The following is an 18,756-nucleotide window of genomic DNA, read 5'->3' as shown; positions in this document are numbered from 1 at the left end:
TCTCTTATGAGGAGAGATTCTGGGAGCTGGGTCTGTTTAGTCTAGAGAAGAGAAGACTGAGGGGGGATCTCATTATGGCAAATATCTCAAAGGTGGGTGCCATTAGCCTGAGGTCTCAAGAGAAATACCAATCTTAGACAAAGTCAGTTTGGGAAAAATAAGCCGACGAATCACTGTAAGATCTCCAAAATTCTTCACAGACAGCCCATTGCACAAATTATAGGTTTCTTGATGCAATAGTTATTTTCAACAAATATCCTAAGCTTTCCCCTCATAACCTAAAGAACCATTTTGTCCTGTCTTGGCCAGAATAGAGTTAATTTTCTTCCTAATAGCTATTACAGTGCTATGATTTGGATTTAGTATGGGAATAATGTTGATAATACATGGATGTTTTAGCTGTTGCTAAATAGCATTTAACCTGATCAAGGACTTTTCAGTCTTATGCTCTGCCAGTGATGAGGGGCACAAGAAGCCAGGATGAAGCAGAGACAGGACACCTGATGCAAACTACCCAAAGGGGTATTCCGTAACATAGAAGATCATGCTTAATATAAAAACTATGTGGATCTGGCCAGGAGGAATTAATTACTGCTCAGGTCAGGCGGGGTATCAGTCAGTGGGTGGTGAGCAACTATAGTGCCATCAGTTGTTTTTCTTGAGTTTTATTCCTCTCTCTCTCTCTGTTATTTCCCTTTTCATCGCTATTATTATTACTACTACTATATTTTACTTAATTTCAGTTGTCAGACTGTTCTTAACTAAACCTGTTCTTAACTTTACCTTTTTCTGGTTCTCCTCCTCAATCCACGGGGTAGGGTGAAGGTGCACTAAGCAAGTGGCTGTGCAGTACTTAGTTGCCAGCTGGAGTTAATGACATATATAGAGACAATTTTACCTCTAAGACTTCCCTCTAACACCTCTAAGTTGAGGGTTGGAACGAGTTGATCTTAAAGTTCTTTCCAACCCTAACTATTCTATGATTCTGTGTCTTACCAATCTATCTAAATGTCTAATGTAAAGAAGAAATAGCTTCTTAAATCATAAAATATGTCAAAAAATACAACTCTTCTGAATTAAAAAAAGGCTGTGTGGTCACAGAACTTGCGATATAAGGTAACTGCCTGCAATTAAGTCTAAGTTTTGAATGAAATTACCAGCTCCAGTCAGCAAGTGACATTATTGACTGGGTATTTATTTTCTACCATAGTATTATGGTAGGAAATATGTAGGAAATTTCTGTAGGAAATATTTCCTATTATTCCATAGGAAGTATTTCCTACCATAGTAGGAAGTATGTATCCTCAAATTTTGAGGAAATGTTGTTATCCTCAAAAACAGTTAAATTTCGAGCTAAATGATGACCTGAACTCAGAGCCGAATCATTGAGAGTACCCTCATTCCAGAAATCTCAGTTATTCAGCTGGATATTTTTGACTGCTTTGAGATTACACAAAACTCAAGTTCTGGCATGCATGTAAACAAGTAATTTTTCTAAAAGTTTAAAGAGATATAGGAGACCCTTCTGGAGACGCATCACTAGAATATTCTTCTGACAGGTCTCTTTCATGTGCTCTCTTTCTTACATGGTAAAGTCTTTGCAGAAATTTCTGCAAGGAAAGGAGTCCCGAATCATGACATCTTTGCTTACTGGTTAAAGGTTAGATAGAATCATAGAATAGTTAGGGTTGGAAAGGACCTTAAGATCATCTAGTTCCACCCCTCCTGCCATGGGCAGGGACACCTCCCACTAAACAACGTCATCCAAGGCTCTGTCCAGCCTGGCCTTGAATACCAGCAGGGATGGAGCATTCACAACTTCCCTGGGCAACCCATTCCAGTGTCTCACCACCCTTACAGTAAAGAACTTCCTCCTTATATCCAATCTAAACTTCCCCTGAAGTTCTGAAATTCCTCCAAATACTGGAAATGTATATTAAATTATGAATTAACAGAAACAGTGAGATACAGCACAACTACAGGACTGTGCATTGAGATTTCTTAGCCTCACGATAAGCAAGGAGCTGAGCAGTTCCAAATGGTCCAAATGTATGTTTACCTTCTTACTGTGAAGAAGGTGAGAGGGGAAGTATATAAAACCCTAGGGATAATAGCATTTTTTATACACAACCAGTCTTTCAATACATTTTGGGCATTGTCCTGAATGCAGTGTAAGTTATTCAAGGAAAGCAAAAATATTTTCCAAAAAGTATGCCCAGACACAGAATATACTTTTAAATTCTTTCACATTCAACTGACATACTGGCTTTTGCACTGTTATACATTAAAAAATACCACATATTTTCTTTCTATTTGGTTTTACCAGCAGAAATGCAGACAGTTGTAAATCAAAACCAAACATAAATCTCTTCAATTTGACAAAGCTAAAGTAAAATTGGGAGCCTTCTAAATTTTGAAATGAGAAAAAAAAAAATCAACCAATAAACTGTTACAGTCCCATCACTTTTTAAGTCAATATGTCCCTATCCTCCATCGATCTTTATAATTTCAAATTATAAGGACTTCAGGGGAAAAAAAAACCCGCATCTCTCACTACTGCCTCTACACTTCTGAAATGTGCAGAATAAGTGCCATAAACCTTAAATCCCAGAACCTACATACTCTGCATTTAGCAATCTTTAGAACTGTTAAAGAAGCTGATCTTGCAGAACTACATTGTCTAGAATAAGAACAATAATCCTTTTCTTAAAACAGAATTGAAAAACACAGGGTATGTAAAATTATTTAAAATATTATGACAATTAGTGGAATATGAAAATAGCTAACCACTATTACAGTGTCACTCGCATGCATACCAGCTTCTGCACCACTGAAGAACTCAGTGTATCGCACCTTTTCACAAAATACCATCCTCCTTTTAATTAAAGTGATCTTTTTCTACATTTGCAGATTTTCTCTGTAAGTGATGTGGTGGCAGCATAATTAGATGAACACTTTCAAGACCATGATCAATAAACCCAAAATTGAAACTCACATTTTCATGTTAGCAGTTTCCAAGTCAGCTAGATCGAAGTTAGGTCTCATTTTCCCCTGTAATGCTCACATGCTTGATAAAACCACGGCTGATAATTCAAACAGCCACATTTTAGCAATGAATGAAGCATAGCCCAAGCAATACCCAAGTAATACCCAAGTATCCTGAATATTTTTTTAAAGTCATCTTTTCTTTTTATCTGAAAAGAAGAAAAATCTCCCAGCAATAATCACAACAGATCTACAACATTTCAACATGAAGTAGAAAAGACAGGTGATCTCAGAAAGTATAACTAAAGAGTTGTTTTTCTGAAAAAGCATTCCTGAACTATCTATATAACAATTTAACTCTATGCTGGAAGGAAGATAGACAATGACTTGTAGAAATGCTGATGAAAGTTACTGGGATAAATAGGAGCTGACAGGATCTTTCCACTTAAAATATTTCATTAAATCAATGGAAACATGGTACAAAAATATTTAAATATTAGAAAAAGTTGATGTTTTGTTAATGTCCAAATCTTAACAAAAAGTAATAATAAAGAAATCATTCACAATAACACTTTGGGTGCGGCAAGTTACAAACTACACAAAGATTTCTAATGTCTGTCTACAATGTTGAACTAGCCCACAAAGAATTACATTTCTAGGAGATGCACAATATGTTATTCTTTAGTATTAACACCAAAACACAACATTGCCTCCACAGGCTGCTTTTCCTCAAGGGGGTCCTACGCAGCCCCATCCCACAGTTAGACTAGGCTTCCCTGTACCATGTAACAATCTCATGTTACTCTCTTAGCACAAGAAAGTAACAAAGAAAAGGCATTTATTTTTTAAAGAAAACTTTGATAATAAACTCAGGGCTGCACTAATGGCTAGAAATTTCAATTAAAACCAGTTATATTTGTCCAGTACCTGTGCCAAGATCTAAAGGAAATTCAGCTACCAAATAGACTACGAACAGATATAGCAATGTTGTTCTAATTTTTTTTGTAGCCTAGGTCCTTGCGACAATGACATTTGTTACTCTTCAGAAAACTGAATACATTTCCCCCTTTAAAAGTACAGTATAAATCACTCACAGATTTTCTGCCAGCACTTCATGGGATGAATAGAAAGCTCAAATTTTGCTCAGCTCTTTTACTGATCTTTTTCAGATCTCCTTTTTAGATATAAATGTATATCTATAATAAAATAAAAAATAATTTTACTTAAAATAACTGGCTTTAATTGAAATCTATAGGCATTAGTGCAGAGCAAATAAATGAATTGATAATTACAGATGGCTTAGATCTTATCTATATATGTATATATATTTATAATAAAATCCAAAATCTTTCACTTAATATAACACCAAAGACAGCTAGTGCTTTCCTATCTGATTATCATAAATAACTACAGGCAGAATTAACAATGTGTTTTGTCACATAATCCCCTCCTAATTTGAATCTGATCATTAAGCATTCCTTCAGTTCCATTCAGTCAATTCATCTAGACAGCTAAAGCTTACCTCTTTCAGTTTTCCTTTTTACAGCCTCTAATCTCACAATCCATTTATCCATATGCATAGCATTATTGTAGAGACAAAAGTTTTCATACTCTTCTGTTTCTTACCAACACTAGTTATCCTATGCTTCATATTTGAAAACACCTTCTTTGTCAAGTTGCCCAATGATATTCCAGTTTTGACAGCCATTACTGTAACTATATGGGGATAAGCTACGCAAAGACCATGCGATGCAAAATGTATTATAATCAAATGGTTGCCACAGGGGCAACCACAGTTACTTTATTTTTGTTTCCTTAGGACTGACAACAGATAGTGACTTTGTATTAAATAATGAAATATCCTAATATTTTGGAATAAACAACTTTTTTTTTGTTAGAAAGTACTGAATCCTTCATTCTTAAGGAATTTTACCAATAGCAGACTCTTTCACATGACTTGAACTGGAGCTGCTTAACTTGTTCAGTACGTCCAGCTCATCATCTAGTTTAGTGAACATATCTGGACATAAAAATGAAAGCAAAGAATCTTTTAACCCAAGTCCAACCAGGATAATAGTACTCATGATGTTCCTTTTGCTATTGACTACCTTTCTGTGAGTTCTCTGAAGTGCTGTGATCCTCTACCAGGATTTCTTCATATGTTCTTTCCTCATCTTTTGCATGTGCAGACTGACATCTTTCAACTGGGAGATCAGTGTTTTCTGAAAATTCACTTTTGCTGCAGTGAGGGGCTCCATTGCTGCTGCTATGAAGACTCAACTTCTCATAATCTTTCTGACAAAAAAGAAGGAGGAAATAATGTTGCATACTGTCTTTATCCAGCACTTATTAGGAAACCTGCAGATGAAAGTTTCACTTGTATAACTGCACTTTTTGTTCCCACTCAGCTGCTAGTCCAGGACTACAAGTTATCTGATTCAATCACCAATTCTAAATTTAAAGCAAAAGTCTTAATCTAAACAAATTCTTTCTAGCCTTTACATAAAAGGCATATTTGTTCTTGATGGCAGTTTTCTCATAACAATCACTGAAAGTGGAAAAAAAATATGAAACAAATGCCATACCAGAAAGAAATACTGAACAACAGAAAAAAATAAAAGTGTGGACAAAGATAGCAGGTTCCCAGATACAAGCAATGGGAGATTAGATAATAAACAGTAGACCAGTTCTCAAAAGTGCAAAACCTGCACAAATATCAAGATGGTAATAAAATATGAAGTGGACTTGATATGATGTGATGCCAAAAAGACCCCCCAACTCTGAACTGACCAAATGTGGACTGGCATTACCAAAGCAGAGCTAAGAAAATCGAAACATGGAAGAAAAATTGTCTTTAATATTTAAGTGTTGATTCTTATGTGTAGCATGGGTTCATTACTGAGTATAAAATTCTGCCTCTGCTGCTATTACAGCTCTGAGCTATTTACAGCTTTTCTTGAAAAAAATAGAGATTCTTCATCCTTATTATTGCTTCAGTTTTAATGCAACGTATTTTGAAGTCAGACTGTCTTTATGGTCTCTATACATATTGTTCCAAGTCTTACATTATTTCTGTTGTGCATAAATAAATTCATGTTCCTTTTTAGTCTTGTCAGAGCAAAATGCAGTAAAGGAGAACAAGAGCTAAATTACATAAATAGATTAGACAAATTAGTATGTTTAACGCTAAAGTAATTTCAGAAAATAATACATTCCTAAATACTTCTATCCTTAACAAGTGTGTCAAAGACAATTTGTCCTGTATCTAAGACAATGTACTTCCAAAGTTTTTCCTATGAAGTATTTTGACTTTACTGGGACACATTAGAAATCCTTCCTCCTTCAGAAACCTAGTTGCACCCCTGAGCGCTGACTGTATCACTGCCTGCTTAACAGTCTGCTTAAATTGTTTCCACATCTTTTGTTCTATTCCCAGAACTATAACTTAACTTGTAAGATGGTGGCTTGTTAAGCTTTTCTCTTTAAATTCAGGTGGGAAAGGATCATTTTATACTTAAGTACTGAACCAAGATTATGTTCAAGATGTGACAATACCAGTGACTGCAGTATAGCACAGCATGGCAACCACTAAGTATGACTCTCAAGCTCACTTACAGAAAGCAGTCTAGTCATGGCATGTGAGCACACTAGTTGTACCCTCAACAGTCGATGCACAATTAGTGAAGAGAACCAATTCATCTGTTCTATATCAAAGAAGATAAAGAGAGAGAAGGGTCAAACTGCATGGACATTTCATACTTAAATCCCCTTTCAACATTGCCAATACTGAACCTTGCATGAAAAAATCAATTGTTGACAACTTGTAAATCAGATGAAGCTGGGGGGGGGGGGAAGATCAAAAAGAGGATTAGATCAAAAAGACTGCTGTTACCAGTTGGTGTCAGCAGCAAGCTGCCACATGAAGAAAGGAAGCCAGTTTGAAATGCATGAACTAAATTCTGTAGACATCATGATAAAAATATTCGTCAGACCTGTTATAGAAGCTGTTCAGAGATCAGTGCAATGTACCCTACAGTCTTAAAGCAGTTATATAAACTGTAAAGCTATAACATGTCTATACATAAAATCTGGTCCTTTTACATAATATCTGAACACAAAGAACTGTGGTATTTCATTACTTCTCTGAGAGTAACAAATAAATTTACTGTGATATATTTTGCCCTACCTTGACAATAGCTAATAATTTGCAAAAGTGAGATTATATACTGTTGTTTCTCAGGACACCTGACTCATTTAGAACAAAAGTACCCTGTTTGGAGGAGACTGGGATTCAAGTTCAACGCCACTTCTGCTCAGCATTGCAGTGGGACCATAACCTACATAGGCATTTAAAACCATAACTTTGTGAGAAAAGCATGGAGAAAGTATTCTCCAACACACTGAAACAACCATTTCCATATGTCTCAAAGTCTCAGAGGGACATCTTTCAGATAAGCAGAAAGACAGATACTTATGTTTTGAAGAAATCTGTGAAACAGTGGAATGTTCAAAACATCACACACATTGAAACATGAGTTAGATTGATACATATTCATTTGAACTGTGCTCATACCTACACCTGATTCTAGAGTCCAGTATTTTACAAATCTTCCTGGAGGCTTCATCAGTTGATCCAGTTTATGTTCACATTTTCACAATAATTAGTGCCTCGGTTTCCCCATGTGTCAGGTTTTTTGCCAGCTTTGTGGAAATAAACTCTGCCTTCTAGCATTAAAAAAACACAGTTCAAAAGGAAACCTAAGGGGAAAAGGGTTCCTGTGGAAAAGATGTTCAAACTATGAACCAAGTAAAATTTTTTCCAGAATTCATCTTTCCTTATGACTGAGTAAAAGTGTCTCTGGAAATAAAGATATTGGTCTCTTGTTCAGCTCAGGTAGTTGTAAGAGACCAATAAGGTCTCCTCTGAGCCTCCTTTTTTCCAGGCTAAACCTCAGACATAGTCCTGTCTGAAAACAGGTATACTGTTTCTTTCATTATTTCCAGCCAATAAATAGTTGAACTGCTTCTGTAAGAAAGAGCCAGGCAGGCTTGTTAGCATAGGCTGTAACCAAGCTGCCTGAAAGAAATTATCAGAGTCTATCATCTAGCAGTAGCATCCTGGTCCACCAGAAACAAAATACCTTGCTGCGTACAGATCTAGGTCTGGGAAGATGACTGTTGGCCTGCAGCTAAAAGTCCTATCCAGATGGAAGATCAGTCACCTTGGGTCTATATGCCGTGCTCTTTTGCATGCTGGGTTAGGGGAAGACTTACCAGTTCAAGTGTGAAAACAGAAAAATTTGGAAAGGAATCTTGCTAATAAGCATTCTTGTGCATTTGAAGATTAGGGCAAAGCACTCAGCTAATGGTGACCTAAATGGACAAGCTCAGACCAAACTGTTAGTGAATTCTGACACCCTATTAGCCCTGACAAACACTGAACATGGAGCATTCCATAAATCACGCTACACTCAGAAACAAGAGTTATGCCCACTTTTCCATTATCTAAACGTCTTGGTCTCCCGTTACTCTGCATAATTTTGAATTTCATTTGAATGTATGCATTTAAAACTAAAATGTGTATTCTAGTGACATTATTAATAAAAATTAAAATAAGCTTAGATTTCTAAAGAACACTACTGCAAAAACTGGTATAGAGAAAGAATGTGATGAAACGTGTGCCATATGCACAGATCAGAACTTCAGAAATTGAGACAGGGAAGTTACTCTGATCAGCCATGTAGTCTATCATGTCTGTCTAATTTTAATATATTCTCAGAATAGAGGGAGGTACAAATGGCTCATATTTTGTTATATATTTTTAGCTGACAGATTCCAATTATGGAGCTTGCAGTTTTTCCTCCCATATTCAAAATATAAGACAGATCTCAATATTCATCGTACTATATTGTTTTAGGTATATTGATATTTTACATTAAAAAATAGGGCAATGAGAAAGAAGTTATTGTATCTATATGTCGAACAGTGAGGATAATGGCTTATGAAGGGCTTCTAAGCATTATTCCTAAGTTAAAACCACATCAGGATATATGCAGTAAATGAAACAATAATGGACGATGCCTGTAATCAAACACATATTTCCAAAGTAATAAAAGTGACTTGCTTTCAGCTTTTTGCAAACAGCCAAAATAATGTCTAAATTTTTCAAACTTATATACTGCAAAAAAGCAATCAAATTATTTGGCTACCCTCTCACCTCTTTAAAGGAAAAGATCAGAAAGATATTTTCATTATTAGTTAAATCAGCTGCTGTTTCGAGACCCAGATTTGGCTTGCAACACAAAAACTCAACTTTTTATGCTGTACTTGCCAGCCAAGGTAACTAACTTTCTCCAGCATTATCTACTGACCTGCCTTTCAATTGCCTACTTATCAGCTTCCATACTGGCCTTAGACTACTTATAAAACAGATTGAATTCTGGCTCCAAAAGATCTTTGTTGCTTAGTTCCATAAACCAGGACAGAGAGTACACTTTTTATTTCAGGAACATCCACAGTATGACACAACTGGGATGAAAAAGGAGGCCATAAGTACATTTAGTAGAGAGAAAACAAAGTAAATGGTAGCTGGCTTCAACAAAATACTGAACTATCTGACTGAAACACTGAATTCTCTGACACCGTGGAAAAATGACAAATTACTTGGCTGTGGAATAGCTGGGGCCTTGACTGAGATGAATTAGATTGTCCATACCTCACAAAGCTTTCATTTCAGGACCAACTGCTTGAAATTCGTCCTAGTACTTTTATTCAGAATACTTTCTTATTGTTTCTTTTTTTTTTCATTTTTATTATTTTGAAAGTCTAATTTTTCAGGAATAATTACTCTCTTTGTAGTAGTCCTCCAACTTCATAAAATTTTCCTACAGTATCAGGGACAGAGAAACAACAAAGCTCCTTCCGTTTCTAAGCCCTGTAGCACTCCTCTGAAACTCAAAAGATCCTAGACTGATTTATTCTGTTTTATTTACAGCAAGGACACATGGTAATTTTTCCCACTTCTCATTACCAAGCTATATACTCCTTCAGCTTCTACAGTGGTTTGAATCTTTGTCAGATCCAGAATCAGGTTCATTGAAGTGGAACTAGAATTACAGTATTCCTTCCTTGAGAAGATTAGCCATTATCCCCCAAAATACACATGCATTTCCTTCTCATTTTGTAGATTGATGTATTTTCCAAATATTCATGCAGAACAGAAGAATCGTAGAATAGTTTGGGTTGGAAGGGACCTTCAAAGGTCATCTAGTCAATCCCTCCTGCAATGAGCAGGGACATCTTCAACTAGACATCTTCATCTAGGCACCCAGAACCACATCCAGCCTGATCTTGAATGTATCCAAGGAATAGTGCATCCACCACCTCTATGGGTACCTATTCCAGTATTTTACCACCCTCATTGTAAAGAATTTTTTCCTCACATTCAGCCTGAATATCTCCACTTTTAGTTTAAAACCACGACCCCTCATCCTATCACAACAGGCCCTGATAAAAAGTCTCTCCCCATCTTTCTTACAGGCCCCTTTCAAGAACTAAGACACCACAATAAAGTCCCCCCAGAGTCTTCTCTTCTCCAGGCTTTCCAACTCTCTCAGCCTTTCCTCATAGGAAAGGTGTTCCATCCCTCTGATCATTTTTGTGGCCCTCCTCTGGACTCTCTCCAACAGGTCCATGTCTTCCCTGTACTGAGGACTCCAGGCGCGGTCTCACCACAGCAGCGTAGAGGGGGGGCAGAATCACATCCCCTGACTTGCTGGCCACGCTCCTCTGGATGCAGCCCAAGATACAGTTGCCCTTCTGGGCTGCAAGCCCACATTGCCAGCTCATGTCCAATCTTCCATCCACCAGTATCCCCAAGTCCTTCTCTTCAGAGCTGCTCTCAATCCCTTCATCCCCCAGCCTGTGTTGTTGAACCTCATGAGATCACATGGGCTCACTCCTTGAGCCTGCCCAAGTCCCTCTGGATGGCATCCCATCCCTTGGATGTGCCAACTGCACCACTCAGCTTCATATCATCTGAAAACTTGCTGACAGCAGTCTCAATCCCACACTAGCACTCTAACTTCAATGTAAAACTATTAGTTCTGTTATACGTTACAACTGCACGGATAGGGCAGTCTTCTCTCAAAGACAGAATAACTGCATTGAAACCCCGAATCAAGCAGCTTTCCATCCACAGTTGGTTTTTGCTTTTTTTTTTCAAATTTAATCACATCAAGAGAATGACTATATCAAGATATGAAAAAATAATGTCATACAACAATCCTCCAAATGTGTATGGCAAAAGAACTCAAAAACACATGGAAAATAATTGCTATACTGTTTTAAATTATAAATTGTAGGATATGTCAAGTTGGAAGGGACCCATAAGGATCAAGTGCAACTCTCTGCTCCTTGCCCCTTGCAGGACTATCTAAAACTGAACCATATGACTAAGAGCACGCTTCAGATGCTCCTTGAACTCTGACAGGCTTGATGACAAAACCACTTCCCTGGGGAGCCTGTTCCAGTGACCCTCTCAGTTAAGTGTCTTTTCCTAATGTGCCATCTGAACTTTCCCTGATTTAGCTGTTTCATTCCTTCATGTCCTATTGCAAGTCACTGGAGAGATCAGCACCTTCCCCTGTATAGGCAGGTGTAGACTGTCATAAGGTCACCCTTCAGCCTTGTCTTCTCCAACCTGAACAACCCAAGTGACCTCAGCCACTCCTCGTAAGTCTTGCCCCCGATACCCTGTTCTGCTTTTTTCTTTCATCTCCGTACCTCTTGCATTTCAAATGATAGTGGCTTGTTAAGGTTTTCCTGGAAGTTTTTGACATAGCTTTAATTGGAAAAAATTGCATGATATAAATAATGATCTTGAGCTGAAAGGTCAAAAAACTACTGAAAAATAAAAAAAAAAAAAATAACATTTTCTACAAGTCTTATTCTTGTCCAGGAAGGTGAAGACAAAGAACACATTAAAAAAAACCCAAATCCACAAGTTTTGAACCAGGTGTTACTGAAAACCTTTTTCCTACACAAAGGTCCTTCAGAGCAAACTCCTGAGCCCTGATGAAAGGAATTCAAGAGAGATACAATAGCCGAACAGACAACAGCAGCTGTGCAAATTTGCTTCACAATTACCATAACAATAATTTTCACAGTGAGCTTTTGCTACTCAAAAACATTGCCCATTTATTTTTTTTAGTTCATTATGTAAAATATTGATGTCCTTCATGAAGAGTGCTTAAAACACAGCCTAAAGAAAATGGAAGAATTTTAAGTAGCTCTGCAGAACTGTATCAGACAGTAAGAAAGCATTGAGCAAAAACCTTACAGCACCACTGTTCTTTATTTAGCAGTCTGTAATTAAAAATCTTATTTGTGCAATAGCTATTTTCCTAGGGGTCATCGTTTGTGAATCATACACAAGATTATCCATTTGTTCCACCCTGGCCAAGTGCATCTTCTCCTATTCACAATCCATTCACAAGTGTGCAGTAATAATTAAATGCTATGAGATACTATCAAAACTGCAAATACCCCCATAACAATGCCATTTTTCAACACGGAATTATATCGGTTTTCAAGATACTGTTATTTTTGCTTCACAAGCATGTCCACAAAAAATGAATCAATGCCTTGTCAAAATAAATCAAAGAGCCTGCATGGAAAAATGCTCTAAAAGGATGAGTCTTTTAATTTGGATCTATTTTCTGGTTTGTTGTACCTTATTTTCTCAGATATGGTAAACAATGATAAGAAAAAAAAAATCCGTGTACTTACTTGTGCTAAAATTGAAAGCTGATGGTGATATGTTACTGCATTTTGATTAGCCTCCATGAAGTACCTCTGAGTTCGTCTCCTCTCCCGATCCAGCTTCTTCTCTAACATCAGGTGAGAGATAGATAAAACATCAAGGTATTTCATCATCACATCAGACAGCAGTGAGCTAACTTCCACTATGTCTGGACGTGCCTCTGCATCCGGAGTCAAGCATCTGTGAATGAAAGAACATTCTTTAAAGAAAGCTAATTACTTCTTCCTAAAAAACTGCTTACTACCACTGCATTCCTCCACTGATATTTATCAAACCATAGTGGCTAGCACTCTGCTCAATCCTGCAGTGGACAGTTCAACACTGTGCAGCCTTGGTGTTGATACACCACAAAGTACAGCATCTGGCATCAGCTGGGACAATTGTCCTTATCACCAACCCAGACAGAACTGCTGAGAGGCTGCTGCTGTGCACTCACAGGCACACTAGGGTGTGGGTGGTGCCTCTTCCCAGGCTGGGGGGAAGAGGCCTCCTTTGTGAGGACTGTGCTCTGGTCAAGGCACTGTACCACTGGACAAAGCAGCTGTGAAGGAGATGAGTGTGCTGTCAGGAAGATTTACAGGAGAATTCATTACTACAAAGTGCTGTAGTCAAGAATGAAGGGCGGAAGGAGTGAGCTGGGGTTCTTCTTGATTCTTCCAGGCAGGGGCAAAGGTTCAAGTCAAGGTGGATGCAACTTGCAGTCCAGAGACTGGCTGCTTGGAATCCAGATCTTCTGGGTAAAGACAAGAGGACCAGAGAAACATTGTGGTGACACTGTGGTAGATTGTTTGGATGATGTAGAATCATCCAAAGAAGACAAAGTCAATGAATCCTTTGCTGGGTAGGCAGAGAAAACTTCATGCAGGCAGTTATATTCATTGGGGCTTATTAACTACCCTGATATAAAATGGCTGAGTGCAGTAACCAGGACACTTCTGGAATCTGTCAATGACAATTTCTTGGTGCAGCAGATTCAGAAGCTAGCTAACAAAGGCACTCTGCCAGACTTGTTGCTCACAAACAAGGAAGAACCAGGCAGGACAGCCTCAGCTACAGCAGCCATCAAACTGATTTGGAGTTCAAAATCCTGGGAGAAGTGAGAAAAACATTGTATGGCTATGATGGAGGACTTCAGGAGAGCAGAATTCAGCCTATTCATGGATCTTCATTGTATAATGTCACTGAAGACTGCTTTGGAAAGTAAAGGGAAAGCTTGGAAGAGCTAATCTTCCAGAATATCTCAAAGCACCAGAACAGCCCAATCCTGTGTGTAGGAAACAGGGATGATCTACACAGGAAGAATATGCAGCTATCACCTAAGAGGTGGAATTAAGAAAGCCAAAGCTCAGCTGCAGCTGAAACTAGCAATGAATGTGGAAGGCAGAAGAAAAGCCTTCTGTAATTACACTGACAAGAAAAGAAAGGCTAAGGAAAATGGGGACCCACTATGCAAGCTAGTGAAAAAGGACATGGAAAAGACTGGGATACTCAATCCCTTTTTTGCTTCCATTTCCATTAGGAAACTTTGGCCTTAAGGGTTCCCAGATCTCTGAGCCTACCTAATCACAGAGTCTGTGAGCACGAAGCATTACCACACAACGGAAAATAGTGAGAAAGCATTTAAGCCAGTTGAACATACAGAAGCCCATGGGATCACATGAGATGAGCATGAGCGTGCTGATGCAACTGGTCAGTACCACTATCTATCATGTCTGAAAGGATCAGAGGAAGGTTCATGTAGACTGGAAAAAGATTAATATCACGTGCATATCCAAGAAGAGCAAGAAGGATTATCCAGGCAGATCCTAGCCAGTCAGCTTCACCTCAGTCCCTGGGAAATAATAGAGCAAATTCCCCTGGAAGTAATTTCCAAGCACACAAAGAACAAGAAGGCGACTCAAGACAAGTCAGGATGGATTTCCCAAGCAGCAGTCCTACCTGACTAGCCTGATAAATTTTAACTACAAGTATTTGTAAGTATTTAAAATATTAAAATTCATTACAGGACCACTTAAACATAAATGTTAGTTCTATTAGCACCTATCCTCTCTATTGTTGACCTTCATCCTCCAGGTCTTTAAATAATAGAAGCCTTTTTGTCTAATAAAACACAGTATAAAAACTTTACAGTCTTGTACAGTAAAGTGCTTTTTAGAGATGGAATTCGATATCAGAGTGAGAAAGAAAAAGCATTTTTGTGTTAAGTGGAGTTTTTCTAAAATAGAAAAATCAAGGGAGCTAAATTTCAGAAGTGCATCAATTCACTCTCTATACTTTGGCTTACACATTATATTATCACCAGGAAGATGTAATCATAGCTAAGAGAAATATGTGATGAGTGGAATAAATACAGGCTCATCTTTTCCTCCATTACTGCATTATCTTCTGCTTTCTTCTCTCTGCTATCCTGCTAATAAGATTAGAAAGTACTGGGAAACGTATTTCCACCAGTCAAACACACAAAACTATCATTGTGATCATACAATGACCTATAAATAATTTATTGCAACAGGCTGTTGTTGGACACAGGATTACTACCTTGACTGTAAACTGCACTTGAAAATGACTCAAAATACTGTGGTTTTCTGAGATTTATGTGTCGGGAATTAACTACAGCACTGGTATTGTGAAACTTCAGTACCAAGTATAAAATCTTTGCTGGCTGGATAAATATGCTGACTATACTGGCATGAGTTTTCCCACTGCATGTGTGCAACTGTATCACATATTGTATTAGCAGGGTAAAGAGATACTTTCAATTTTTCTTTTAAACCAGAAGATATTTAATATTCAGAGACAAATACAGGCAGTTGCTGAAGTCAGAAAACTGACACATTACCACCAGTGGAACATACAGAACAAAACACCTTTTTGGCAGGATGTCGAATTAAAACTAGATAAGCAATTACCTCTTTATGACAAATGACACTTTTTCTGAGTACAGTCCTTCTGGTACAGGTTCATACACAGCTCCTACTATCTGCGAGATAAATAATCTACAGTTAGTTGAAGAAAAATATTCCACTGTTTATTTGAAGACCCCATAAGTATTGTCCTCTAATCAACCTGATGGGCATTACATCGTCAGCTCTAACTTGCAAAATGGCTTAGAACACATCTTCTAATGCAGATTGTAAGTTCTAATCAGGTATCCACATTAACGTACATAGTAACTGTAGAATAAAGGGCTACAATATCTGAATAAGGGGAACATTAAAACAAACACTAATTTTATGATCATATCCTAATGTGTAATGCACAATGCCATAGAAAATCCAATATTATAGCACATTGATAAATTTTACGTATCTAAAGCTCCTATCACCAAATACAATGATAAAAGTATGATAGTCCGAGACGTAATAATACATTAATATTTCCAAGCAATTTTTGCAATTAGAATTGCAAAATAGCAATTCATACAATGAGAAATGCTTGTGCTCATTCACACATCAGACCAGAGAGCCGTTTATGCATATATAATGTCAAACATAAATTCTCGCGGATCTAGTGAACACATGCAAAAATAACTGGTAGGATGATCTGCCAAATCTGAATACCTTAGTTGCCAAGGAGAGCATATTGGTGCTGTAAAATGGAGGGTTCAGAGTCGCCATCTGATAAAGGATGCATCCTGCAGCCCAGACATCAGCCTTCTCTCCATACAGTTCACTCTTTACAACTTCAGGGCTAAGTCAAAAGCAGTGCAGCACACAAGTGTTTAATTGATTCACCCAGAAGGAGGCTTATTTAAAAACAAAAAACCAAAACCACCCTACCCAATATTTAGTGGGTCACAACAACATATTTTCAGAGCACACACAATTACATTCAAGAGGATGCATTTTCTACTTTACCAAACAAATTCCTTAAGTAGAAGCACCTTTAATAGCTTTTCCACTTCTACCACAGTTGTTCCCAGAAATACTAGTGGTTTATATTTTGTTTACTTGTCTTTTCCATTCATTTCATGTTCAGAATGCCTTTGGACTTAGTGGAATCAAATAAACTGTAGCATTCAGAACTTCCTTACAATGATGTAGTCCAATAAAATGGATTAGATCCTCATGCAATTCAGGTTTGAATAGATTCCTATAAGTATAGGAATATTTATATCTATATATAAATATATAAAATTTTGAATAAGATTCCTATGAATATAAAATGTTAATATCATTTTGCTAATAATGTGAGTAAAGAAATTTTACTCATTATATCATTTGCATCCTCTTAAAACTACTTTAATGCATTCCCTGTGAGGATGTCACATGGACACTCAACAGCCAGCTGAATGATGATAAAAAAATCCATTGTAAAGATCCATTTAAAATAAATGGAAGGTAGCAGTAATTTCAGTTGTGACTCAGTACAAAGCAGACTCCACTGCGCTGACAGGGTTGTAGTTTTAGTAGGGTTTCACACAAAAGCATAATAGCTGCAAGTTAATTAAGTCATTTGGTCTGCTTATTCATGCTGAAAGACTTCTTGTTCTAAATGCCTATCTAATACTTTAAAAAAAATCTAAAGGACTTACAGCAGAGGACTACTTGATCTTGGTTTAGTCAGAAGTCTCTGACATTTAGAGGATTAGGATGACCCATACCTTAAATGAATAATGTCTCATGTTTAAGAAGTACTTTAAATTACTGAAGTAATATTTATCTAAGGTGACCATAAATGTTTTATAGAGACATGCTTTCATGGATAATTAATTCTGTAATTTAGATTTTTAAAATAGAATTAATAAATAGAATTTAAATAGAATTAAATAAAATTTTCAAATATTATTTATTTACTTTCAAGAGATTTAGTGAAATCCCTCACCATTTTCTACAGGCTTGCCTCACCATATGCTAGATAGAAGTGTGGGAGGTGTAGAGTACTTGTTGACTAGTAAAACAGTTCTGCAGTTGAGCTGCATCTTTTGGATCCACACTGTTGAGGAATGCCAAGCAGAGAAAGTACCCAGTTCTGTTCCTATTCACTGCCACCCACAAACAGGAGGGTGGTGGGAGTACATATGGTTTACCTAATTCAGTTGACAACTGTGTATAAACTGTCACTGTCTGGTCAAGACCAGAAAGAATGAGTAGAACTAGACTCTGAATTTTATTCCATTAAAAACCCTACAAAATTGGTTTCAGCCATAATTAACTGAAAATTAATTAAAGGGTTAGCATTGGTATGACATTTTTTTGGTTTCTTTGTAAAGGCAGGATTCTTCCTTTAATTCTTAGATGAAAAGATCTCGATTGTCTGAAATAGGACAATGACACTAATTAAATTTTTAGCAAACAGACGTCCACATCATGAAATGCATTGTGCCAAGATACATAAAAGGAGAAACACTCAGAGCTGATAAAAACTTTCATTTCCATTGTTCCAAGGGCTGTTTGTACTGCCATGAGGCTGCAGTATATACTCTAGAGAAACATATTCTATAATATTCACAGTCTTGAATATTAAAAGAGGAAACAGATACTTATGTAATTAGTCACTTAATTCTAATATATTCAAGATAATCACTACAGTTTTCCTCTATGTTTACAAATCACTGCTCATTTCCAAATTAGATATTCAAGTGGAAAAAGCTTACTTCAGCAGCATTATGTTAACTGTAGGAGAGTCCCTTGCTAAAAACATGTCCACAGCAAAAGCAAGACTGTATTTCTCTCATATAGAATCATAGAATAGTTAGGGTTGGAAAGGACCTTAAGATCATCAAGTTCCAACCCCCCTGCCATGGGCAGGGACACCTCACACTACACCATGTCACCCAAGGCTCTGTCCAGCCTGGCCTTGAACACTTCAGAACTTCCCTGGGCAGCCCATTCCAGTGCCTCACCACCCTTACAGTAAAGAACTTATTTGTTATATCCAATCTAAACTTCCCCTGTTGAAGCTTTAACCCATTACCCCTGTCCTGTCACTACAGTCCCTAATGAATA

The 18,756-nt window shown here is 37.3% G+C and overlaps 1 protein-coding gene across 3 annotated transcripts in view; it reads right to left on the bottom strand.

Moving 5' to 3' along the window:
• LOC133217306 (peptide-N(4)-(N-acetyl-beta-glucosaminyl)asparagine amidase-like) overlaps positions 1 to 18,756 on the bottom strand; it is a 452,245-nt gene that overhangs the window by 381,097 nt on the left and 52,392 nt on the right. For 2 of the 3 annotated variants that reach the window (XM_061362664.1, XM_061362665.1), the window contains 4 exons: positions 16,369 to 16,498; positions 15,718 to 15,788; positions 12,775 to 12,988; positions 5,094 to 5,280 (listed from right to left, as the gene is read on the bottom strand). In XM_061362664.1, the coding sequence (XP_061218648.1) occupies positions 5,094 to 5,280; positions 12,775 to 12,988; positions 15,718 to 15,788; positions 16,369 to 16,498 (602 nt within the window). Of the gene's footprint in view, positions 1 to 4,918; positions 5,006 to 5,093; positions 5,281 to 12,774; positions 12,989 to 15,717; positions 15,789 to 16,368; positions 16,499 to 18,756 lie in introns of all 3 variants that reach the window. The other variant, XM_061362667.1, reaches the window with a different exon arrangement.

This window comes from Neopsephotus bourkii, unplaced genomic scaffold, assembly GCF_033783945.1.
Source record: "Neopsephotus bourkii isolate Nb327-2 ecotype Australia unplaced genomic scaffold, CSIRO-AGI_Nbou_v1 NB_1132, whole genome shotgun sequence".
NCBI classification, from domain to species: Eukaryota; Metazoa; Chordata; class Aves; order Psittaciformes; family Psittacidae; genus Neopsephotus; species Neopsephotus bourkii.
This window is presented reverse-complemented; position numbering and strand designations above follow the sequence as displayed.